This window comes from Puntigrus tetrazona, chromosome 16, assembly GCF_018831695.1.
Source record: "Puntigrus tetrazona isolate hp1 chromosome 16, ASM1883169v1, whole genome shotgun sequence".
Lineage (NCBI taxonomy): Eukaryota > Metazoa > Chordata > Actinopteri > Cypriniformes > Cyprinidae > Puntigrus > Puntigrus tetrazona.
Genome location: NC_056714.1, coordinates 23582993 through 23610080, shown reverse-complemented (window position 1 = coordinate 23610080; position 27088 = coordinate 23582993). Strand labels below are relative to the sequence as shown.

Sequence of the window (27088 nt, the reverse complement as noted above, 5' to 3'; positions counted from 1 at the left end):
TGCTAAGGAAATATTTGGAAATATAGAATGTACCTTTTATTTTCTATATGAATAAAACATTTTTATAATATTGCTTTCATTAAAAATGAAATTCAGTATGCATATCTCAAATATACAATAAAAACGGAGACAAATGTGCAATATATAATGCATTTATATAAAATAAAATAAAATAGAGTATCATAAAACAAGCAAAGGGTAAAAATTCCATTTCTATATTATATTTAACATAAATATTGCGCTTACGTTAAAAAACAAAACCCCACAGCACTAGTAAAACAGCTCTTTTTCAATAACAGTAGATATACAAACGAGTTTGGCCATACAAGTATCCGTAGTGCGTCGATGAGGATGAGGCCACGTGACACATGTGATACTTGTGCTTTCTGTTCTTCTCCAAATGCCACCAAATACGCGGACAAACTCTGTTCACCAGAATATTACCTGCGTCTCGGGATTACACGATTTCCGATTGTCGAAGTGTTAGATCCGAACGCCAAAACTACAGTCTGAAATTATTCCGTATTTATAAACTTGGAAGCATATGTAAGTTATCATCTTCGCTCTTCCACCTGGCCACTTGACAACTGACGTTCGCTTTGGTAGTGAGCCTGGAGAGGAGGGGACCATAAACAGGGTGAGCGGGGTTTATTACTGTAAGCCAAAGACCATTTGATGTTTATAGCCACTCTTCTGGAGCAACATTGTGCTATAAACAGATCTGACTTACCAAAAGAAGCAAAGGCCTTTAGCAGCCGGCTCCTGCTGTCAGTTCTTGTATCAGTTACCTGGGCAAGTCTCAGGTGTCGTGGTGTTGTTTGCTTTTTTTTTTTTTGTTTTGCAGTGGCTGAGCTAATAACTTATTCCCCTGTATGTCTTTATTACTCTCACTTCCTGATTCGTCAGGTCTAGTTAATGGTTGTACTGGGGACTTTCCTTATCGAAGTTGTATTGAAATGCTGTCCTCTTTGGTACAGTATACATGTGGTTTTAATAGGACTGATAGTGACTGCATTGTCTGCCCGCTGAGATGGAAAGGAACCATACTCAGGAGTGCGTTGTTATAAATTACAATTTTAAAACTATGTTTTTCAGTAAAAAAGTACTAAAATTGAGGGGAAATTCAGAGTATTTTTTTTTTTTTTTTTTTGCCTTTTAGTTATGTATTATTTTAGCCTAGTAGTGGATTTTGTAAATGGTTTAAAAGCTTTAGCCTTTTAATGACAATGACTTGCTTTAATATAATTCTTTTAAATTAAAAATAATTTTGTGGAAGCTTGCCAAGACCCTATAATGAACTCTGACTCCCGCTCATGTGTCGTATGATAATGTTCAGTGTTTTAGGCTTCAGAAACACAATTTTAACTGTGCTATGGGCTCTCATACTTAGTGAGTGACTTTTTTCCTAGATACAAATGCGGCTGAAAGACCCCTTCTCTTTAAAAACCGCAGACATGACAAAGCGGTCTAACAAGCCAAAGAAGCCTCGCGATGAAGACTCATCCGACGAGGTTGGCGGTAAGGAAAGGTTTCAATGTATTTTCTCATTCCACTACGTTATTAATGGGATGCTTGCTGCTCGTTTAAAAAATCCCATATAAGCGTTTATCAGACATTAAGGATCTACCATGCATGAAGTTGTGGGTTTCCCCAATGCTTGCATAATTGTAAACTACAGTAAAGGCGTATATTTGGATGCCATCTAGGGTTGACATGCCAGCATGTGAGCAGGGCTGTGGACCTCAGCTCAGTGAAGAAGGCAGTGACGGGCAGTCTGTGGTCGGTGTGCTCCGATTGCCTCAAAGAGAGGAACATGCATGAGGGAGAACCAGCAGGAGCACATGACATCCTTATGTGCCTCAAGTGTGGGTTCCAGGTGAGATCTTCTCATTCTGCAGCAGCAATGTGTTTTGTTACAATTTAGGCAGTTTTGCTATTGTTTCTCAAATATTTTTGGTATAATATTTCTCAAAAACTTGACTGGCATATAGACAATTTGCTCTAAGATAAAATATAACTGTTGTCTATTTTAATGTAATTTAAAATGTAAATCATACCTGTGTTAACTGCTGAATTTTTAGTGATCATTAGTACAGATTCCAGTCACATGATTATTTAGGTATCACTTTATTATAATGGGCTGGTGCTCGAGAAATATGTTTTATTACTATCAGTGTTAAAAAAATAACAGCATTTATTCAACATAATTTTTTTTTAACCATGTAAAAGTCTTTTACTTTCTCTCTTGATTAATTTAAATGAATAATAATAGTGAACAGTGTTGTAAAAAGTGGTAATAAAAACTGTAGGCTGGCCTAAGACACAGCAGTGGCAGTTGGGTAGTGCAAGTTTTAAAACCAAATAATTAAGTTTTATTAGGCCTATGCATAAAAGGACATATTATTCTCTGACCCCTGGTCACACAGCAGTTTCTAAAAGTAATTGAAGTGTCCCTACTGTTTCCTTTGCCTTTTGCCCACAGTTTTTGTGTGGTTCATTTAAACCGCGACCACAAATTTGGGAACGTGACAGAGGTTTGTTTGGCCTTGATTTGATAGTGTAAAAAAAGGTCTATTAAGTTTGATTAACCGTGCTTGATCCCGAAGAGGAGGAATTGTACTAAAACGTGTTAATTTCTTTTCTTCAGTTAATGGTATTATATGATAACCTCACTATTGTGTCTCTCACTTTCAGGGTTGTAACCAGGCTGAAACTCAGCATTCCACAAAACACCAGCAAGCTCATCACTCTGACTCTCACTGTATAACCATCAGCCTCAGTACATGGAAAGCATGGTAGGAAACATCAGCTGGTGTTCATGATTATTCATCCTTGTGCAATGAAAGAACACCATATATCAAAATGTTAAGGAAAGAACAAAGTTGCTTAAATTGATCAAAAGTGACAGTGAAACATTTACATTGTTACTATTGTTTTCAAATAAATTCTGTGCTTCTAAAGTTTTCTGTTCATCACAGTTTCAACAAAAATATTAAGCAGCATGACTGGTTTCATAATTGATAATAAAAAAAAAAGTAGAAATAAATTGCATTTTAAAATCTATTAAAATAGAAATTAGTTATTTTTAGTTGATCAAATGAATGTGCCTTGAAAAATGCTCATGTAATTCTTTATGGATCTCAAACTTTTGAAAAGCAGTGCATTCTCTTTTGTAAAACACATGAAAGGCCTAATTGATGTACAACATCATGATGTTCGTTTTTGTTCTTCTTTAACAGGTGTTTTGAATGTAAGGAAGAGCTCTCCACACACTGTAATAAGAAAGCGCTGGCTCAGACTCTGGATTTCCTGCAAAAGCACTCAGCAAAGGCCACCTCAGGTTGGAAAATAAGCAGAATTGTGACTTTATCTTTAATCATAAAAAAATGCGTCTTTTTTTCATCCGCGTATAGTAGTGGCAGTCATTCATGGAGATTTGTCATTGATAGAGGCTGACTCTTCTTTAAAGATTAAAACAAAAACATCACCTTGTTTTCCAGTCCTGTAGGGAGCTCAAATAAGAGCTGGTTTCTTTTAAATGGCTCTTTTAGAAGCTCCTCATTGTTTCTCTGTGCACAGCAATGCCATGTTGGCACATCTGTCAGTCATTGACCTTTGTCCCGGGATCACTGGTTTTTAGTTTACCAGATACAATGAGGGGACATGCATTTCATCACACGGTCTTTAGGCAACCTCAAAGCACTGTGATATTTGACAGGCAAAAAAAAAACTTCTTTAGTTTTCTTCAATGTCCTCTTCTGTATTCACTTAAATGAAGTGTCGATTGTAGCAAATAGTTAACCTTGGATCATTCTCCTTAGTAAATAAATTGCTAGGTTATTTTGTCTCACTTTTGACTTTTCACACCTCTCATACTTTATTTAAAATTGATCATTCCGCACAATACATTTCTAAACAGCACCTCATAAGCGATGTATTAAAATTTGTGATGCTACAATCACAAGCTGTTACCCAGGTGTAATTGGCTGACTGATTTCTGCCATAACAGCAGCTCCCTGGCTCCACCTAGAGCTCTAGCAGCAATGCTGCTTTGGATGCACGATGAAGGTACTTTACACACGTAAATTGAGAAGCAAAAAACTCAAACAATGAAGCGTTTTCTCAGTTATTTATCTTTTTACTAGTCTTGTCATATCTTACAGCAGTGCTAGTCTCAGAGGTAGTTGTTTTCAAGATCATCAGGTCCATAACTGCTGTTATGTATGAATCTGTTTTGTGGGTCATATTTCACTCCAAAATTAGAAGAAAAAATATTATATTATAAAGGAGGAATTTCTATTAATATTTAAGAAAATAAAGCATTTAAACAATATGTATAAGCAATATTGTTTGCATTATAATGTGAATAATTATCATAAAAATTATTTAGGAAGACACTATAGTTCAGATGTTTGTGCTCGGGAATATATTTTGAAGGAATCAATGCTTTTATTCAACAAGGACAATTGATCAAAAGTGTTGAATTATGACCTGTATATTGGTTCTTGCAAGTTAGAGTAAAGCCTGGTTGAGATTATGGTGATCAACTCAATAGACTGTGATCATGTGCTGTATTTGTGAAGTGATTGTTGTGAGAAAACAATCTTAATTACTTTAATTTAAATACAGTAATAGCTGTCTGTCATTGTTTTATTTGAGATTCACCTATAAACATAAAAATGAACTTGTATTCTCTGGTATGCAAACTTTGCAGACACTTTCTCCATCTGACTTTGACAGTAATAGCCCAATGTCTGTTACAATTCTCATTTCTCTTTTCAGTGATCAGCAAAAGCTAGTGTATAAAATTTCACATAGCTGTGAAATATGCTACCACCTTGTCCTTGCATGATACTTAACAGTCATTGAATCCGTTTCTGTCCCTGTCCCTGCCCTGACGCTCTGGTGTAGAGAAGTTTAGCTCATTTAAACCCAGCCTAACTGGTCGATCGCCACTCCTGGGGCAGCCAGGCTCTTGCTGGAGAAGCTGCGCTCCAATTCCGTTACTGCCGCACGGCTGCGCTCATTAATGGCATTAGGCGCTTGAGTGGTGCTCCCCGGTCGGATTCCCTGAAGAACAACTGCAGCTGTGTGGAGATCAGATCCTGAGCTTTGCTCCTCCCCCTGCCCTGCCACATCTCCCATGATTCCTCGTCTCTCGCTGTCAGCTTCAGAGAGAGGGTCTCGTTTTCTTCAGGAGGAGCAGCTTGTTTCCAGCTTGCATCCTCAGCTGTTAAAAGGCGGTGGATTTTGTGAGAAGAACTTTTTTTGCTTGTGAAATAGCTGTGTTGTCACATTCGCTTCAAACGTATGAACGCGAAACCCAGTTACTTCGCAACCACGCTTGGGAACCAACTTTTTCTTTTTTTTTTTTTTTTTTTAACAGTCCACTCCAGAGAGAGTCAAACAGACTAAGCATGGCCTTGAGCATGTTCAAACATCTTGGTGTTTGCCAGATGATAATTGTATATATTCTCTGTCCACTCAAGTCTGATAAACTCTGAGCCAATAAACTCGAAGACAGAAAAGGGAAAAACCGTTGCACACTTGGTGATTTTTCTTTTGGTGAGGACTAGAAGGTAGCTGGTGGTGGTCTGTGGTATTTGGCCAGAGTTGGGCCACCTCCTGCCCACATCCTTCTTACCTAGCTCTTTAAATTACCTGTTGCCATTCTTTTATGCTCATTGTTCCTGGTGAGCCGACTAAATGAGGGAGAAACGGGCAGCCATTGTGGCTGCGAAATGGACTGGCGCTGGCATAGAGGAGCTGGTGAAATTGCATTTCTGCAATATTTGAAGGCCAGGGTTTTTTTTTTTTAGATTCAGCCTGTTGTTGTGTTCGCTTTTTCTCATAGACCCATGACACAAAAGAGCCCCAGCAAGAATTTTCCAGAATCCATAATAGTTTTCCACAACAACAGCAGGGAGAAGAAAGAAAATCTATTAACTGCGCTCTCTCACCAAAAAGGCCTTCAGCTCAAGTACCAGAGTCTTGGTAGAAAGAGACTTGACCTCAGAGAGCCAGGCTTGTGCTTGAAACACAGCTGGGAAGGCTTTGTTTGAGGAAATTAAAATGTTTTTGCTTCAATAGGCATCAGAGGCTGGCACATGCAACAGTTGAGTCTTCATTTTTTCTTATTGATTTTTCAGTCTCATTTCATATTTCATGAGATGAGGGTTCAAATTTAGTTTGCTTTACATTACTTGTTTTTATTCATTTTTTAATTTTCTAAACACAGTTGTAAACAATCTAAGTGGATAATATTCAAATTATTGTAGAATTGTATCTTGTACTCAGAGTCTCTTTTGTAATCCATTGTGGTTTCTAAAACAGCTAAGCACTCGAAGTAGGGAAGCACAATATTGGATCTTTGCTGATATCCGATGTGCCGATATTTTTCAACTCGTTTTGCTTGATAGTTGATACCGATATCTTTTTGCTTGAAAACAACACAAAGGCTCTCCTGTGTGAAAACCTATAAACAAATAATGCTTACTTTGGGTTAGTTTTAAACAGGAACATATTTGTTAGAATTAAAACGTCTATAGTAACAGTACATTGAGCTTTAAAAATAACTATGAATAAACTATATTTGGTCACTGCTTTAAATTAAAAAAAAAAATACAGTCTTTTTAGAGCTTGTAACATTACATTAATAAGTCAGTATGTCAGGTTTGCGATTTTATTTTTTGTCATAAGCTATAGCTTGTGAACTTTTTAATCCAAACATATTCATGGTTTCATGACATCAGTTACTACTTTATTTAATCATAAACGCAGTCTAAATTTTATCTGTGTTTTTTACATTTTATTACAAGTAGACCACCAGCGCTCCTTACGTAAAATAAAACTCCGTACAGAGCAGGGCTTCAGGACCCGGGGGAGGCTGCCACTGCACATGCTATTACTGTTAAAGTAAAATTGACTATTTAATTGATTAGCTCACATTGCTATTTTTGTGGAGAACAGTTTATCTGTGCAAAGTAAATTCCTCCCAAAAAACTCTTTAATTTATGCCGTAAAAATACTCCTCCCCTCTTAAATGCCGGGCCTTCTCTGATGACATCAGTTTGACTGCTTGGGCATGAGTAGGACCTCCTTAACCACGCCCCTCCAACTGTCAGTGTTCATTTCTGAATAGTCTGCTTTACTACATCCAATCAATTCGCAGTAGAAAAATCAAGCCACGCCGTCTACTTTACTTAATCAGTATTTTGTTTCTCCTAGAAGTTCTTCACAATACCGAAGTAAAATCGGTCACAAACTTCCGGTTCACACAGACTTTAAGCTGATTGCGATCTATTCCAATATTGGTTTACACGTCCCTATTTGGATGGATACACCTATAATTTTTTCTTAATTTGTCATTGTAATTTTTGTTGTCCGTATTTTTACCTTTAGATTGCTTTTTCAGTGATTTAATGCTTGCTTAAGGTAACTTCACCTGTAGGATTTACACATTTTCACAAGTGTCATTAGTAAATTTTTTTTCTAATTATTTTTCATGAAATATTTCATACACATTTTTTAAAATAATTAGCCCCCAGAATTTTAATGCCAGCGCAGCTGTACTTTCAATAGTCAAATAAATGTCTACAAATTTTTTCTTTACTGGTTCACTTTTTTTAACTTAATCTTGATTGAATTCATTGAAACTCATTAACCTTTATTTGATGTGCACTTTTTTATGTTTTTTTTAACCTTATTTTACATTTTAATTTGCCAATGTTGAGGGTTTTACGCCTAAGTCTTGTTGATTACTAAGGATGGTAAGCCTCGGGTGGAAGAATGCTCTTCTATTTAGGTCAATCCAGGGCCAACGAGAACAGCACATTTATATATATATATAAATGTATGTGTGTGTGTGTGTGTGTGTGTGTGTGTGTGTGTATCATGTGTGTGCATGAAAGAATCAAGACGTTGGATACCCTTGGCCTCAGATGGCAATGAAGCACGGTTTTCATGCCCCATGGCCACAACAAATTAACAAATTAATAAGACATTTGGTGTTGCTCGGCCTTCCTCATGACTGCTTGCTGTCTTCAGCCTGAGGAGAGCTGTCCTTCACTTTATGAGAAAAAAGGGAAGATTTTGAATATGTGTACATGTTCAGCGCATTCATTTCTATAAGTCTGTGCTTGACTCTTCTTGGCAAGTTCTCTACTGCAACGCTTGTTAGTTTTGTGACACTTGTTTCAATGCTTTTCCTCAAGCACCAATGAATAGTGGTGCCACTTTTATGACCTTTGGATGTGTATAAAACAGGTTGTAAATAATTGCTTCTGTTGGTGTGGTCTTGCCTAGGTTGTCTATGGGCTATTTTCCCACCCTCATGTCGTTTCAAGCTTCTATGAATTTCTTGCAATAAACATAAAAATATCTTTAAAATATTTAGCATCATGTCTAAGCTGCTCAGATGATATAAAGATGATTTTTTTCATCTATTTTGACTTATTAGATGTTTAATCTGGTCATAATTACTTTTCCTATATTAACATCAGGATTACCTTTTTCTTCTAACAAAGTATTTTTTTAAACCAGTAATAATATTCAATACAATATTCAGCTAATCACAGAATGAATGTCTATTTATCATTCTTTAAAAAAATATTTTTTGGTGATTAAATTTCCTTGTATCTTTTAGCAGTTGAGTTTAGTTTTAGTGTTTTGTTTTTAGACTGAATAGAATAACATATTAGGATGCACTGTTGTTATTGTTAATAAATATATATTTTTCACACAATAATTTCAGGGCTGGTAAAAAAAAAATGTAAAGGGTTTCTCATCGCTTATGAAAGATCTTTTTAACACAGTTAACAGGAAACCACATTCATTTTGGCACTTGTGCGTTTTGTAAAGAGCTGGCTGGGGAGGAGTGGAACGCTGATCGTTTAGGCTGCCCCGGGGACATGCTCCACAGTGTCACTCCTGCCCATATTCGGTGGCTGAGCAAGGAGAGCCAGGTGGTGGTGCCGAGTGCAGGACAGTCAAGCATGGCCGTGGTGCATGCTGACATTTGCCTTCGCTAACTGCTGCAGGGAGAGGAAAAATCTGTTTTTCCATATGCTTGTTCAGGGCACTATGCCCCCCGCCCCAGTCCCCTCCACGTATCTCCTTCTCTGCCATCCTGGCAGATGGCTCTCTGAACATTGTTTACCTTGATCAGTGGGCCCAGATGCGATGTAACTGCATAAGCATTCCCACATCGCACATTTATTCTCCTGGTCTGTTCAAAAAATGGGACCGACAAGAAGCAAAAGTACCTTATTGCCATCACACTCACTCATTCTCCTGTTTGCTCATTGTATGAGCTGTGCGTCCCTCTTGTCCACACTTGTTTGCACCGCAGTGTTCCTGGACATATGGGCTCCCTCCCGAATGGCTGTATGGACACAGATAAACTTCCAGATGTTTCCGTGTAGTGCTCCAGATGCTTTTGGCCCCACTTAGGAATAGCAGCACTCCAGTCTATTGTTTTGATGCCTGATTAACCCCTGTGAGAAAATCGGAAGGGCACAGAAGCTGCCCACTTCAGATTTTAATGGATTTTTTTTCTGAACAAGGCTTAATTCTGGGCCAGTTTGTACAATAAGTGTGTCTGGATCTGCATAACGTTCGGGGCAGCTCCGGAGAGCATTGTTGTACGAAGGAAATCCAATTTACTTCCTCAATTGGAGAACATGGATTGACCTTGGGTTTTTTTTCTCAGATGTGGCAGTGTGACAATATGGATTCAGAAGGGGGCTAAATAATGTGATCCTGGGGCGGCAATGTCAGTTCAACCTGAAAGATAACTCGAGACGTTTTAGTTGCTTTCCTCATTTAAGAAATTACTTTTCCAGCCCACCATATGCCTTGGTACTAATTGTCTGAATTTAAGAGTTTATATTGCGGCCTTGAAATCTTTGAGAGAATCTGTGTGTAAGCTTAGGTGCGTTTATGAAGACCCCTGGTATTATTCGGCAGAGATTTGTCAAAGGCTGACATGTAGAAACATCCCCCATCTGTACAGGCATTCAACAGCCTGACGTGCCTTTTTTTTGTAGTAGTAGTAGTAGTTTCGATTCCTTTGGATGCACAAGAATGTTAAAGGGACATGCATATAAGTGCTTTGGTTTTGTGTAGTTTGTCTAAAAGATGACCTCCAAGGCATCATAATCCGTGTTGTTTACAGCTTGTCAATGTATATTGTCCTCTTTGTAGATCTTTCCAACAGGAGGTAGAGTTCAGGAGAAATCAATGCACACTAAGGCAAGCAACAACTAATTTTATCCACTTTCTAAACAGAAATCATTCATGCAAGAATAAACCAATTGGGACACAAGAATAAGGCATATTATTCCACTTGAGGGCAGAACAAGCTGTAGATACGTACAAAACCTGCACTCATCTATATGATATGAATTACTTCGGGTCATTTTGAAACTATTTGAAGCACATTACATGAATACAGTACACTAGTGTCTCTAGCAAATATAATTAGAAAACTACATTTGAACTCAAATTAGCTGGAATTCTTTGATTGGCAGTGCAGGTTTTCAGTCCTGTTTGTTGCATTGCTAATACCATTTTTTAAAATACATTCATAATTAATATTAAGTTTATTCTGAGCTAATATAAGCTTAAGGCTGCTTTTGTTCTTAATACTACATTTGTACATTTGTTTTCTCACTCTTAGTTATGCATAAGAACTACAAAAGAGTGTAAATAGCAATATTTAGTAGCGGCAAGCAGCACCATGCTGACTTTCTTTCTCATTCTCAGTGCCTTGGGTGCTTGTAGCTGTTCATTAATGCTTAATTTGACAGAACACTTGTGCTCTCCTTCACAAATGGTGCCAGTAAATATAAAAATAAGAAAGAAGGGTCCAGAGTCATTCATGGATTCAGTGTTTTGTTAAGGCTTGTCCAGTGCTTTGTTGCTAAAGGCCACCACCCAGTTCGACATCAGGTCCATCAATTAAAACTTAAAAAATTTAAAATACAAAAATCACAGGTAAAATTCTGTTGTGTATATGTAGTCCACACTATTCACTGAGTTGCAGCTGTTTTTATTTCTTTCAACAGTGAAAACATGTAGATAGTTGGTTTATGCAAATAAAAGATAATGTCTTTTGAAGGCTAAGTTAAGAGCTGTCACAATATGTGTAAAATATTCAATATTCACCCTATTTCACCCTGTTCCAATCATTTGGAGATTTCTGACCTTGGAACTGGTGTGTTTTCTCTCATTTAAGATAAAGAAAATTAAATGGGACATAGTTTTTTTAATAAATATGATTATATTCTGAAAGTTTATTCTTACCTGGCTTTTTGTATTCTGTCTGTCATTGAATAAATGATATCTACTCTTTACGCACCATTTTCCATCAGATTTGTGTAACAAAATTGAGAATTCCTTTTAAATTACCATAATCTAATTAACATATTTATTTAGAGTTTGAATACACATTGTATAATATAAAATGTATATTTATTGGATGGTGAAAGATGGTACACAATACTGAAAAAAAATACAAAAAAAGCTAAAGTTGATATTAAATTAATTTGTTACAATTTGTGACATTTTTTTAAGTATGTGTGCAATAGTCAGTGTCTTCTGAGGGGCTGAGAGCTATTTGCAAGACCGACTGCTCGCTCTGAATTATCATGCAGGTTGCTTTCATGTCTCCTGAGTGTTGAAGGCAGTGCACCCGTCATTTCTCTGGAGTTTTGCTTTTTTGTGTAGAAAAACTCTATCTTTCTCTCTCTGCGGGCTTTGTGTTTAGCCGCTTGGGCCAAGAATCTCCCGCAGAGTCATGGCAGTAGCGGGGAGCAGCTGGGCTTGTTCCCTGCTCCCTAACCAGCGTAGTTTTATCCAGCTGTCATCTGCAGCCTCTCCCAGCTGCTACCCAGCATGTTAACCCATTTCTGCTGCAGAAAATCAGGCACACACTGGGACCAGGCCCAGTCCAGATCTTCACATAACAGAAGAACGGTTTTCGTTTCACAAAATTAAAGTTTAAGTCAAGCTCTCCTCTTTTCTTAATTGCAGTCAAATGTTTTTGAATGTAGATTACCTGCTTTATTAAATATTGTCCTAAACTAAAATTTGTTAACATATATTCTTTTTATATTTTATGTTCTTTTTAGGAACAAGCTCAAAAATTATCAGACTCAGAGAGGAACCCACTGAGTATGTGGACACTCAGAGAGGGAAGACTCCAGTGAATAGCACACTTATCCCAGTCAAGGGCATCAACAACCTGGGTAACACCTGCTTCTTCAATGCTGTGATGCAGGTAAAGTCATGTTCAAGAGCGCACATCAATCACCTAACTTTTGGTGCGTGTCAGTTCTGTATGCGTTGGTGGAAGCCAGCTGGTTTATAATCTGGGCTAGTTCCACAAATTAATTTAGATATATTATGCGGAAAAGTCACAAAAGCTGCCCCTTCACATTTGTGGTCACACCTTATTCTTGCTAGTTTCAGATGGACATGCTTATTTGAATAGGTACACTTCAGATCAATCTTGAATTAAAACAGTTTACAAAAGAAAACCCTCAAAAAATCCAATAATTACAAGGATATAAATTAAATGCAGTGAACAAATTGACTGTGTCTATATGAAGAATTTTGGCATAGGTATAGCTCATTCTGAATTAATTGACCACATTATGACATGGCACAGTTGATTCTGCTTTTTCCTGTATCAGTAGCCAGTTTGCTCACTGCTCAACATTCAAATATATGACTAGTGTCTGCTGCAGCAGTTGGCAGCCTGCTTCAGAAACCTACCACCTTCCCCATCTCCACCTGTATAGATCTGCCACGAGGTGATGCATGTACGCTATATGGGGGTTATTTTATGTAACATAATTATATTTAAATATAAAATGTATGAATATACAGTATATGTCTATATGTATGTGAGTATATGTTTGTTTGCGTTTTTTAAAGAAGTCTCTTAAGGTCTTCCAGTCTTCAGTGTCATGGTATTCCAGCCTTTAAATCATTATAATTTGGTGCTCAAGAAACAGTTCTTATTATCAATTATGAAAACACTTGTGATGCTTGAAAAACAGAGATATTGTAAGTTGTTTGTGTGTTTTGGTTTAGAATCTCTCCCAGACCCACATGCTGAATGACCTGATTCAAGATGTCAAGGAGAAGGGACATAAAATGAAGATTTGCCCCTCTGCTGAGACTAACTTGGTAGGGTCAAACTATCATGCACTGGACTAGTCCCGTCTCTTTCATGATCTCACTCATGCAAAGTGCTTCACTGGTCTTTGTGTAAGATGTGATACGAGTGCTATGCTTTCTCACAGGGGCCATTAACGGTGACGTTGCCCAGCCCAGAACCCCTCACCTCAGCCATGTTCCTTTTCCTACAAAGCATGAAGGAACCTGGGAAAGGGCCTGTCTCCCCCAAGATCCTTTTCAACCAGCTCTGCCAGAAGTATGTCTACCCTGCTGCCATGTGTAAATATACATTATGAAAGTGTCTGATAGCTCTGTGAGTCACCAAATCTAATCATGGCTAATTGATCGTCGCTGTACTCCAAGCGGTTTTAAGCTTCTGTTTTAAACCTAAGCTGGTTGGAACTCTGCTCTCAGGGGTTGATTTTTTATTTTTTTAATGCTGCATACAGGCTGAACGGTTCACTGGCTGTTGTTTAAACGTTGTTTGATCGTGCTGAATGGTTGGGTGGCTCAGACAGGAGCCTGCCAGGCAGTTGGGTGTCTCTCTGGTGCTTCTGTGATATTTAACTCAGGTACTGTGCCTTTATCAGACCTGTGGGTTTGCATATGTGTACATGTGCGTTCTGCTCACCTGGCATCATCTCAGCCTTAAGCGCACTAATTCATTTGTGCACAAACACATCAGTCATTATGAATGCATAAAATGTGTACAGTGCTTTGAAAAGAGTTAACACACCCAATGAAAAGTAAACCTCTATGAATAGTCTTAATTGTGATAAAGATAAAATATACTGAAAAAGGACACTTTCATCACATTCTCTTTCACTTTTTCTTCATCTGCCCCATGTCTTTTATATGTACTACACATACAAATATATATACACACACACATATTTTACATAATTTAATTTATGCAGTATTTCTAACCTTTAACCCACGGGAGAACATTAACCCACCGCAGCAGTTTAAAATCACCCCAATTGGATTTGGCAACCGTGCATCCAACACAAGCTGCATCCAAAGTGATTTAAATGAATGGTTAATAAAAAGGGCAAAGGAAGCAAAGCTCCAAATCCCAGACATTTAGGGAGATTTAGAAACCGGCCATGCGCAGTTTTAACTTAAACAGGACATCTTCAGGTAAAAGAGGACGTATGGTCACCCTAGCATTTATAATGTTTCCTATGCAATGATGTTAGCCAATCATAACAGCCTTAAAGGAACCACCAATTAAAAATAGTTCATTTCAAAGACTGTTTCAGAATGAGGGTTGAAAAATAATAATTTCTACAAATACTTATTTATTTACTTTTTTTACTAAGTAAACCTCAAGCAACGTATTTAAATAATAAAAGCACAAGTCTTGAGCCCTTTAAACACAGAATTTCTCTGCCTCAGATACACCTTTAATGTGGTTCCCTCTCTGCACAGTGGACCCACATTTTCAGCACTCCAGAGCAGTGGCTCATAGGGTCAAGTGAAGGCCTTCTAATGTGTGTGCGCGCGCTTGTGCGATCCAGCATGTCCTTGACAGGGAAGATCCAGTTTGTTTAATGCATTTGTTGACTGGCAAACTACGGGTCACAGCTGTTGGTCTGATGGGGTACTTGAACTACTGCGCCATCTTGAACACCATCTTGTACGTTTGCTATTTTGGACAATGTGGCAGAATGGCACCTTTTGAGACATCACGCTTTAAAGGACAGTGTTTTTGAAGGTGGGATGAACACCAACCATAAAATGGGTGAAGAACAAGTAGCCTGTGTGTGTTTGTGTGTGTTACACAGCTGAGTGCTATTGGCATGGTTGATCGAGGGCCAGGTCTCGCTGCCAGCTGGACAGATCTGAGCAGCACCAGCGCCAGCAGCGGTCCAGAGAGCAGTCAGCAGCATTCCCTGCTCCTGGTGCTAGGGAGCGTCCCAGCCTGTAAACACACACACAGTGACCCTGAGCCCAGATGTCCTTATCTTGTCCGCTTTCTGTAACTACACTTCATTTTGTGTTAGAATTTTGTGTCTCGGACCTTTTGCATACTTCGCATTGAGGTGGAATGGAACTTGCGTTTGTTAGTGCAGAGATTCAAGCACATATGCACGGGTTCCAGTTACAGCACTTTCAAGGATGTTCTGGTTGTGCGAGTTGGCAATGTGAAATAATAAGCTCTAGTTACATTGGCTGTTATTTTGGTTCTCATATCTCATAAATTTTCTCCCTCTTTACTAATCACTTTATGGAATTCAAAACTGAGAAGATTACAGGTTATACGTTTTCAGAAGGTTGGTTCTTGGAATAAAAATATTTGACCTGTTTTTTTTTTGCTGTTTAGCTTTAGCTTTGTTCTTTTTCAGAAGAGCAAGGACAGCGAGTTTCAGATATTTGTAATTTATTACCTGATGTTTGTTAGGTTTCTGAGTCAGAATTCTTTGCATTTAGTTCTTCTGTCTTTATGCGAAGGTTAATGTATGGTTTACAGGTTTTTCTTTCTTTTTAAACAAAATAAACCCAGACATGACCAATGTAAAGGGTAGTAGAATGGAAGTGATTAGTGAGTTTTGTTTTGTTTGCTGCATAAGTACATATCAAATAATTTTGTGATTCTAATTCAACAGGCCTGGCCCCACTAGAGGGCCTTTGCAAACTTTAAAGAGGACTTTAAGATGACTTCAAAAAGCACCTAAAAAGCACAAAGTTAAAATCACACCATTAAAAAAAAGTTGCCTCCTTTTAAAGGTCTAAGGTTTCCTTGATAAGAATGAAATGGCTTATTTTTAAAAGTGTAATTTCTAAATGCAATGTAAATGTAATGAAATAAAATCTAAAAACACAATACACATTTTTATTAAAAATATATATAATTTTGTCTAGGTATGCCATGACAATATTTTATTATGCAAGTAAACGTATTTGTTTCGTCTTGATAACATCTGTAAAAGTCATTTTGAATAAAAGAGTGATTTTGAATAAAAAATCTCTTAATTCTGGAATGTGATTTATAATTTATATATGCTCAATACTAGTTTCTGTAATTTAAAAAACTATTTTAAAAACAAAACTTTGTCATTTACAGCAGATGAACCAGTGGAAATAAGTCTACACGAGGGGGGCCTTCAGATATTGCTGTGGACAATAGAGATATTTGAAATCAAAAAGATTGAGAACCACTAAAATGGTTTAATAGATAAATTTGAAATTTAAATGATAATTTTATTTCATGTTTCATTTAGTGATCTATTGTGCTGCTGATATTTGAGGTGATCATGGCATTTACTTGCTAGATTTTGAGATGGATTTAGTCTCAGATCTGTATGTTTTGTGCTCAGAGTCAGATGCATGTATTGGAGTGTTTTATATTGGACTGATGTAGTATGCTTGTGTGCATTGCAGCATTGTGCTGGGGCTGCCTAGCGTCTGGTACTAACTCATCCGCTGTTAATTGTGTTAGTGGTTACAGCTGTCCGTCTGTGGCAGGGCCATATTGGGTGCACCGCTACAGGCTCCTTCAGCCTTCTCTTCCAGTGGAATGAGCTTCCAGAACATTCTCAGTCTCTCCCACCTCTCCCACTGGAGCCCGTCTCACCCGTCAGCTTCCCTCCAGAACACATTCACTCTGTTCCTGTCCTTCTGCAGCTCGTGCTGTGCTTGTACCAGCCTAATCCGCTTGCTGTTTGAACCTCTTACCAAAAGGCTAGTTTGACTTTGACACTAGCAGATTTGGATATCTAGAGAGATACTAAAACATAATGATCACTCATAACAAAGTAGTAGTCAGTTTCTACTATGAGTACAAAGTGGGGTTAAAATTTAGTTTCTGTTATTACAAATGATGATGAGATCACCATAACAGTATTAATGAAAAATATAATAATAATGTAATTTGGGTGAAAAAGAGTCTCTTGGTGTAACCATGCTGCTTTTTTGTGAGTAAAATAATTTATAAAAAAAAATGTAATATTACTGCAGTTAAAAAGAATGAATTCATATTTTAATAATAAAAAAAAGTATGCCCTGTTGGCTTCAGTGTTACATGGTCCTTGAGAAATTATTCAGAACAGCGCATTTATTTATTAAATGTAAGTCTTTACTGTCATTTCTAATGTATCATTGCTGAAAAAACAATTCTTTATAAATGTAACTAAATACATAAAATAATAAATCTTATTGACCCCAGACTATTGAACTACGGTGTATATTAATAATAAATAATAATAAATATATTAAATTCGAATAGCTGCTCAGTTTTTCTGGATTTTAAAATGGTCACAGACCTTTGAACTCCACTGTAGGCTGCTGTGATATTTTTATGCTTGAAGTTCTCCATACATGATGTTACTGAACAGTTGTGCTGATAAGAAGAGAAGCAGTGAGAAAAAGAAAGGGAAGGGAAACCGTTTCTCCAGACCTCCCGCTCGTGACCTGTGCTAGAAGCAGGTGGCTGGACTTTCTTAAATGCACTCCGGTCACAGAACGTCAAAACTCATCAGCCCGCGGTAGAGGTGTTCCAGACTGCCTGACTATCTGTCCTGCCGGGACATTCACTCACCCAGCCTGCCCTCACAAATACAGTGCTTGCTCTCTTAGCAGGTAATAGCAAAATCATTGATGAGCATCTGGACAGCCTCAGGCGTTCCCAACCCGACCTAACACCTTGACTTGCCCCTTTACCCTTGGGTTCATCACCAGACCAAATGGCCTTCCCATCATCTTGACCAGCTATCCAGCCTCAATGCACAACAGGTTGATGCAGGGCCGGCTTCAAACGCCCATATGTTGCCCACAGCTGGCCCACATCTGGCCTGGGCTACCCAGCAGAGATTATAAGGAGTTGTTTCCTAAACGCCCAACATGTTTTTCCGCTAGATTTACCATAGGGTTAGCTAGGAGGAAGGACAAACATATCTCCACAGTGCCACTGTCCTCCAGTCTGGAACATTTAGCGTTATTTTATCTGTTTCTGTTCTTTACATGTCTGTAATTTCTGCTATTCTGAGCATGTGGCTTTAAATGTGCATTAAATATAAGTGTGTGTGTGTATGTAATAACCTAAACTTATCAGCCTAGCAGAATCAAATGAAATTACACATCAGCAGTGAGCAAAGCTGATATATAATCACTCTAAAATGTCTTTGTTGTATAAGGTGGTTCTTCACATATTAAAATGTGGAAATTGAATACTTACAGGCTCCATTTTTGGATATTTAATTTCATTTTTTAGTTCTTTGAAATCTTAAATAAATTCCAATCTTGGATTTCTAATTCAGTAGAATGAGAGAATTGGTGAAAGGTCTGACTATCTTTATATATCTGTTTGTGTGTGAAAGCGTATGTGTGGCTGCGTGTGTGTGACCGACCTCAGCAGGTTGAATGATGAAATGAAAAGTGAATGAAAGTTGTCAGGGAAAAATAATAGCTGTCGCTAAGATCCTGAAACCTCCCGAGAGACAGCGAGAGTCACCTCGAGCAGCATCAGAGAAAAGGCCTTGAGAGAAGATTATGTCCATTCTTCTCTCATCTTTACTCGTCTATATGCTGCTGATTGCTTTTTGTGTGTGGCTAATTGGTGTTTGCGTGGCTTTGGCTCCTTTTGTCCCTTTGGATGTATTTACACTTGTGCCAATGTGTTTGTGTGACAGGAAATCTCATTCTCTTTCTTTTGTGTGTGTGTGTGTGTGTGTGTGTGTGTGTGTATGTGTCTGGGTGTGTATTCAGGGCCCCTCGCTTCAAGGGTTACCAGCAACAGGACAGTCAGGAATTGCTGCATTACCTCCTGGACTCCATGAGGGTGGAGGAGACAAAGGTGAGTGCAATATTCATTTAGAAAATGTGTAATTTTTTTTTTTTTTATTATTATTCAAAGAGTAGCTTTGAATTCATCTCATGCAATATGATTACAAATGGTCAGTTGAGATCATCATGTAGACCTGGCAGTATTGTGCATATTATTGTCTTTTTGAAGGGGAAGCTGAAACTTGTTTTAAGGCCATATTCAGTTTATAAATAATACAATAATAGTTAGTTAATAACAGTTAATATAGTTATCATTAATATAATAATAATGTGGTGAATAATACATAATAATAATAAAAAATCTAAATGGATGAGTGTGCGCTCCCTAGCTTTTATTTTTTTTTTAAATAAGTGTTTATACTTAGTGTAAGGTGGTAGAGTTTAACACCCTGGTTATGCATTGTCCTGTTTCCACTGGAGTGGCCTAAATGAATATTATTATCAGGTCCACAGGGGGTCTTGTTCTTAGTGTTATGCCCTCAGTCATCCTCACTGCATATATAAACTATACCAGTCTGCATTTGCAAACTGACGGTGGGACGATGACCTCTTTTGGGCAGATGCATAGTAGTTTTGATAGAGTGTTTCTTGTCTTCTTGTGGGTCTTTTAATGCGGTGGTGCTAGGGGCCAAGACCCACACAACCCCACCAGTGGCTCTAACTGCCCTAAGAAAGCGGGTGCAGCATCAGGCGATGAGCCCCAGGGCCAGCCAGGCCCATTCAGACTTGTGAATGTGGACAGTTGTGCCACTTAGGAACCTTGCAAGTGGCGCGACTGGCCTCATTGTGCATCCTGGGAAACAGTCAGCTGCTTGTTGAGGCTTTGTGATGGACCGTACCCACCTCCCTCCCTCCCTCCATACTTAAGGGTGGCTGAGGGGGAGAAAACAAGAAACAATCTGGTTTATATGTTCCTCAATATTGCATACTTCTTTAAATTCACAGACAGCATGTATTATGTACTTTTAGGCACACACACATACACATTGGTATTTGTAGTTTATGAGGATTCTACATAGGTGTAATGATTTCTATACTCTACAAACTGTATGTTCTATTGCCCTACACTGTACAGGAAAGTTTGTGCATTTAAAAAAAAAAAAAAAAAAAAAAAACATTTACTTTTTTTTTTTTTTTTTTTTTATATATATAATGAAATTGGAATTTCAGGGACACTGGCAGTGTCCTCGTAAACCACACATGCACGTTTTTTTGCATTAAAATAATCAAAAGCTGAAATGAATATTTATAATGTTGTATATATATATATATATATATATATATATATATATATATATATATATATATATATATATACTACAAAAATTCTGGAAAAAAATACAATTTGAAAAAATATATAAGAATGCACCGCTGTTTTTAACATTTATGATGATGAATGTTTCTAAAGCACCGAATCAGCATATTAGAATGATTTCTGAAGGATCATGTGACACTGAAGACTAGAGTAATGAAAATTCAGCTTTGCATAGCAGTAATAAATTACATTTTAAAAGCATTATCTAGTTGAATTTAAAAATAGTTGGTTACAATCAACATTGTTATGCTTGTTTTATAAAAAAGCGTTCATCAAAATGCCCCATCTCTCACCTACAGCGTGCGGTGGAGCTGAGACCCCTTTAGCGAGTCACCAAACATGGACACCACAATATTTATGCAGATTAGCCAATAGGATCCCTGGTCACAATATGCTAATTAATATCACTGAATTATCACCAATTAGCTGTTGAATAAAACCGCTAAGAATGGGGTGCTCAAGTGAGCTCAACTTCTTGAGAGTGTGGTGGCCTAGTTATTTTAAGGTTTGTGTGATTAATTAGTGTGTGTTGCAGCAGGGTTCGACACAGATGGGCATTTGGGGGGGGTTGAGTAGCTGAAGGAGTGGGATTAACCAGGCTTTTGACCTAAATAGCCCGTCCTGAGCGTGGGTACGGGACAGTGGGGGAGACTGGTCGAGCCCCACAGACATCGCCACCACGGCCAATTATCTATTGATTGGTGCTATACTGTGACTGTGTCTTCTAACAGCTCTCTCACAAACACAGTCACTGACCATGTCACCTCTCATTAAGACCACAGGGACACTCGTCTTCACAAGTCTTTATTCCCACCCACACACAATGGAATATACAATGCGAATGTACTGCTGTGTATAATATGTGAAGAGCGCACTTACTTTTCATCATGTACACATGTTCTTGGCCTTGCGATTGCTTTAGTTTGTTTACCACAACAAAAACCTGAGGAAAAAAAAAAAAAAAAACACATCCAAGGGTGAAGAGTTTAAAGTCTGAAGAGGAAAACGGCCATGACTTATTTGATTTGTTTATAGATGTCAAATCCAAGTAATTTTTCACATTTAGTTTTTTTTTTCTTCTTTTTTTTGTTGTTTACTTGAAACGTAAATTCTTTATTATTAAAAGATACAAGCTGTGAGACCTTTCCTGTGCCTCTATTATTTTGAGCATGATAAAAGGAGCTTTTTGTGACAGCAACTGTTTGAGCTTCATTATCTAACAAAGTGGCATCACATTGTGTTTACATTGACAGCGCATTAAAGCAGGCATCCTCAAAGCCTTTAACAACCCCACGGAAAAGACAGCTGACGAGGAGACCAAACGACAAGTGAAGGGTGATCAGTCTATGTTTCCGTCATCTGGATTTCACATCATTCAGAACAATATTGCCATCTAGTGACAGCTTGTGTTCACAAGATTCAAAATATAATGACACTATTCACCTGAAAGGATCATTTTAAAAAGGATCTATTAATTGTGTTGAGCAGTTTGAATGTCCTTTTATATAGCATAAAAGTATCGTGTATTACATATAGCAATTCTAATATGTTCTACAGCTTATGGGAAGGAAGGAGTGAAAATGAATTTTGTCGATCGCATTTTTGTTGGAGAGCTGACCAGCACCATAATGTGTGAAGAATGTGAACATGTAAGAATTTATCTTTTGTATATATATATATATATATATATGCATGCATGCATGCACACATTTTGTTACAATATACAATTTTGTAAATGTGTACATATGAATTGAATTTAAAATATACACCTTTTAATTTTATACAATTTGATGTTTGTTTTATATAATATTTATTTTAATAACACTGTGACTCCTAATAGTAGTATGTGTCATGTTTATATGCTCTAGATTTCAACAGTGAAGGAAGCCTTCATTGACATTTCCCTTCCTATCATAGAGGAAAGAGTAAGACCTGTTTCATTTTATTTGCCTTTAATAATCTGTCCATTCACTAAATGTGCTAAACTGTCTTGAATTAATTGATTGCTTTTCTGGATTTGTAACTTTTCTTGCTCAGATCTCGAAGCCTACGAACCCTGGTAGACTAGTGAAAAGTGGGCGGGAGCAAGATGGTCCGGCTTCCCATGATGACTTATCAGCTGGCCAATCACAAACCAATAGAAACAGCAGGAGGTTGAGTGGACAGGTAGGTGGAGCCAGTTTTACAAGAGAGGCATTGATTAGTTCTTATACACTATGAACATTGAAAATCTGTGGTCTGAAATAATAGGATTTCTTAATGTTCTTGAAAGAGTGCCATTTATTCCTGAGGTTTGAAATTTATTCCTGTGATTAAAATCTGAATTTTAAACAGCCAATTTTCAGTGTCACACAATCTTTCTGAAAACATTTGAATATATTTAGCGTCAAAGAAACATTTCTTGTTTTCAATGTTGAAACCAGTTGTGCTCCTTAATATTTCTGTCAAAATCATTTTACAATTTTTAGAACAGTTACAAAGGGATTTTAATCAATTTCTTGCATGTTGTAGTGTATATGTTTTCCTGCTTCATTGTTTTTAACATTACTTTATGTTTGTTTGTATAATAATGCACATAGAAGCTGCAGGGTCGCCATTCGTCCGCTTCTCATGATGACAGAGGCGCAGATTCAGTTTCTAGCCGACAAGAGGAGGAGCTCTGTGTGGCTGGACGTGGCCTGGCCAGTTGCCGCGCAGATACGATGGGCAGCCAATCAGACTGCAGCGAGAAGGATTCCAACCTGCAGGACAGCAGTAACGATGCGGACAGCGAGGCCTCCGAGAGCGAATGGTCACCACGAATCCCATCTGTGTCCACTCATAGCAGCGCATCGGATAGAGCTTCGACCACCACGACCTTAGCCTCAACAGCACACAATCCAAGTCTAAAACCAAACCTGAGCCCGAGTCCCTCTTCTTTAGTCTCCATTAGACCTCAGCAGGGCGGCGCTGTAGAGCAGCTCGTCAGTGCTGTGTCCAAGCTAGGCCTGGTGCACACTTCCACTGACACTCTACCTGTCAGTCACAGCCCAGAGGAACCGTCCGAGGTCCGGGAGAGAGACCGTCAGCACCATCAAGGGGCATTCCAAGCCCTCTGTCACAGTTACACCCCCAGCTCTAAAGAGTGCTCCGTACAGTCCTGCCTGCATCAATTCACCTCTGTTGAGCTGCTGATGGGCAACAACAAACTGCTCTGTGAGAACTGCACTGAAAGAAGGCAAAGACAGATGAAGAGGAGCGGTACGTTTACTCACACATGTGAAATGTATATAGTATAGTTGCATATACTGACCATTGCTTAGGAAAAAAAAAAAAAAAAAAAAAAAAAGAGTTGCATACATTAACATTCAAAAGTTTGGGATTTTATTTCTTTATTTTTATAGTATTTTTTTATTTATATTTTTGCATTTTAAAAAATTGAATATTTTTAGGCTAAGCAAAACTACATTTATTTTAAGTTATTTCTGGAAGTTGCTCAAATCTATTTTGATTTGGGAAATTTATCAACAAAGAATTTTACACATACCAATGTGCCCATTTTAATTCTGTCTGAAATCATGTAAAGTATTAAATTTTTAAGTGTTATTTTAGGAAGTTAAATATAATATGCTTTAAATATAAAAAATATATATATATATATATATTTTTTTACCTAGCTGTGTGTATGCCATCCTTCCTTAATTTCTAAATTAATTTCTTCATTCACCCTAAGATAACTAACCCTAACACTAAATTGAAATAGAAATTCTTTAGGAGTGAATGAAATAAAGAAACATGTCTGATCAGAAATACAGGCAAAAATGTAGATCAGCATATGTTGTGTTTGTGTGTGTTTCAGATAAGAAGGCTGAGAAGGTGTACACCAGTGCCCGTAAACAGATGCTCATCTCAGCACTTCCTCCAGTGGTTACTCTTCACCTTAAACGATTTCACCAGGTCTGAATCCTCAGCATTGCTTACATTATAACCTCCATTCATTATTTCTGTTGTATAAGTACTTTTTGTGTTATTTAAGCAAGTTTATAGTTAATCACAGCTGCTAGATGTATTATCACCATCAGACACGAAATGTAAAGTTTAATTAAAGAAATGCCCATTGTTGTTGTTCAAACCTATTAACCAAGCATACCTTCAAAAGGAGAAAAGAACACTCTGGGGGGAAATATATATCCGAGCAAGGTCATGCGTTATCTGCTTCATTGTGTGGCGGTACACTGATTGAGTTTTTTTTTTTTTATCTTTGCAGGCTGGGATGAATCTGAGGAAAGTTAATAGACATGTGGACTTTCCTCTTTTGCTAGACCTGGCACCTTTCTGCTCAGCCACTTGTAAGGTACTGATTAGTTCTAAATATCATTAAAGACCAATGATTTATAATATATATATATATATATATATATATATATATATATATATATATATATATATATATATATATATATATATATATACAGTATTGATTTTGTATATGTGCTTGGCAGAATCTCGGGTTAGGAGAGCGTGTGTTGTACAGCTTGTATGGCATTGTGGAGCACAGTGGATCAATGCGAGGTGGGCACTACGCGGCCTACGTGAAGGTCCGCACCCCCCAGCGTAAACCTGAGCAGCGCTGGAACCAGTCAGGTACAAAGCCGCCCAGGCAGTTTATAGTTTCCATGTGCTCGTCAATGCATTTTTTTTTGCAGCTGGTTCTGAAAGGCCTGAAAAACCTGTGAGTAAACAAAGGGTTGTCTGCTTCTCGGCATTGGACCGCAACCTTGAGGATGTGGCTTGTTTAGTAAAGGCCAAGTGGGATTTGTTTGTTGTTGATGATCTATAGATGCGTCTTCTCCATTCTGCTCAAGGAGCATACCTTTCAGCGGTGTTTAGAGCGGAGTGAAAAGCCCACGGAGAGCTGCGGTAGTAAACTGTTGCAGTGAACGGATTGAAACGGAATTGTTGGCGATAATGATGGCTACACAATCTTTAAAAGAGTCACTAAATGGAAGCAGGGGCTGAAAATTTATTTCGCGTCTATGTCCACTTTTTTTTTTTTTTTTTTTGAGCTGCCTTTCTCGTGCTTTTATTTTTAGGACTAAAAGGCCAAAGTGCAAATTAAACGTCAAATCAGTTGGGATGTGTAACTAGTTTCTGTATTATGAGGAGGATTGATTCTCGCATCAAAATATTGATCTTGGGTGTTTTGAGCAAGTCATTTTCATTTATGTAACGATCACAAAAAGCTTTAAAATAGAGAAAAAAGTAGACCACTCTGCCAAACACCTAATTACACATTGCTTAATACGCAATTAATTTCAGTGTTTGTTAAATGCACAACCATGAATTTGAACCCGTCTTACTCTGTGCCTTTTTGCATACAGTATTGCATTGTTTATTACATGCGTTCTTTTACATATACAGAAGCCCTTGTTTTTTAAATACATTTCAATTTAGTTGTAATTTACTATTTTAAATTGACTATCAACACAATCTGGATGTTTCTCTGAATACTAACGTCTCACTGTTTTTCAGGTTCCAGAGAGGCCAGCTCAGCCCCACAAGGTCAGTGGGTGTATGTCAGCGACACCAACGTTCAGACTGTACCGGAGTCCAGAGTGCTGAACTCTCAAGCTTATTTACTTTTCTACGAAGAACTCCTATAGATCCCGACGGACACGTGAATGAAAGATAATCCAGACGAATGCAAAATGCAATATCGGCAGCGAGCACTTACTGCATGACTATATCCCTGTATTTTAACGTAGGATCCCATATACTAAAAGCTCTGTCTTATGGCTCATTCATCACTCAAGGTGATCTGAATTAAAAATGGGAGCCATTTATTATTGATGTAAAATAATATTACGAGTTTAAGTTATTTAAATTTTACAGCTAATATTTCAGCTTAACATTTTTTGGGGGGGGGTGTTCACTTTGCAGGAGAAATTGCCAAAGAGTAATTTAGGATAAATATGTATAGAATATATGATATGAGAGAGAGAATTGTGCCAAAAGAGTCTGTAACCTCTGTTGTGAAAGGGAAACTGCACAGTATGCAGCTGTTGCTTTGAGAGCCGTTTAAAACCTGTCCCATCCTGCACTGGATCACACAAACTAGTCGCATACGCACACATATGAACACGCAGACAACATGTCAGCATTTACTTGGAGACAGTTTAATATTCAGACAATTTGGAGAGAATTTCGTATAAGGTTTACTTGACAACAATATAATAAATTGTAATTTGCTGATTTTCATTCATTTTTGTGTTAATACATTTAACTTTGGTTTGCTTGATCAGTACTAATGTTTTTGAATGTAGCTTGGTTCAAATGATAGAAATGGGCCCTCTCTGTAAAGTTTTAGGAATTTATAACCTGGATACACTTCTCGGTATCTAGTTATTAAGGAGTTAGTGCAATATTCCTGGACTTTGCCTCATGCCTAATTTTTCTATTTCTGAAATGAATACGAGTGGAAAATTATTATTTCTTCTCGTGTTTTTTGAAACGACATCAGTGCCTACGGTTTATGAGGGCTGAGATTGTTTTGCATGTCTTTAGCAAAGTATTCAATCCATACAGGAGTATAAAGAGAACGGTTTGTGTATATACTGATTAGAAATATACATAATTGTATGTAAAATATGTATCTTGTTCAATACTATTTATTCTGTTTACCGGGCAGATATTGTAACACCATAGATTTGTGTGGTGTATAAGGCTTCAGGGTTCCTCAGGCTGTTCTTTTGCTTGAATTTTGTGAACATAATCCAGTTATAAATCATTTAAAATGATCATTTAAATACATTTAGTTGAAGAAAA

General features: G+C 37.6%; 1 protein-coding gene across 2 annotated transcripts; it reads left to right on the top strand.

Moving 5' to 3' along the window:
• The first annotated feature begins 239 nt into the window (after nt 1–239).
• On the top strand, nt 240–27088 carry usp45 (ubiquitin specific peptidase 45). Of its 2 annotated transcripts, XM_043260939.1 has the most exons (18): nt 247–637; nt 1410–1518; nt 1707–1876; nt 2695–2795; nt 3240–3340; nt 12132–12280; nt 13099–13194; nt 13311–13441; nt 18892–18979; nt 21538–21619; nt 21842–21933; nt 22153–22209; nt 22322–22450; nt 22864–23524; nt 24123–24220; nt 24531–24617; nt 24766–24907; nt 25796–27088. In XM_043260939.1, the coding sequence occupies exons 2-18, from the start codon at nt 1416–1418 to the stop codon at nt 25924–25926; spliced, it is 2418 nt and encodes an 805-aa protein (XP_043116874.1). In that variant the 5' UTR covers nt 247–637; nt 1410–1415; the 3' UTR covers nt 25927–27088. The 2 variants fall into 2 exon arrangements, 1 of the variants encoding a protein (XP_043116874.1); XR_006252802.1 differs by lacking the exons at nt 22153–22209; nt 22322–22450; nt 22864–23524; ... (2 more) ...; nt 24766–24907; nt 25796–27088 and having other exon boundaries at nt 240–637; nt 13311–13464; nt 21842–21896.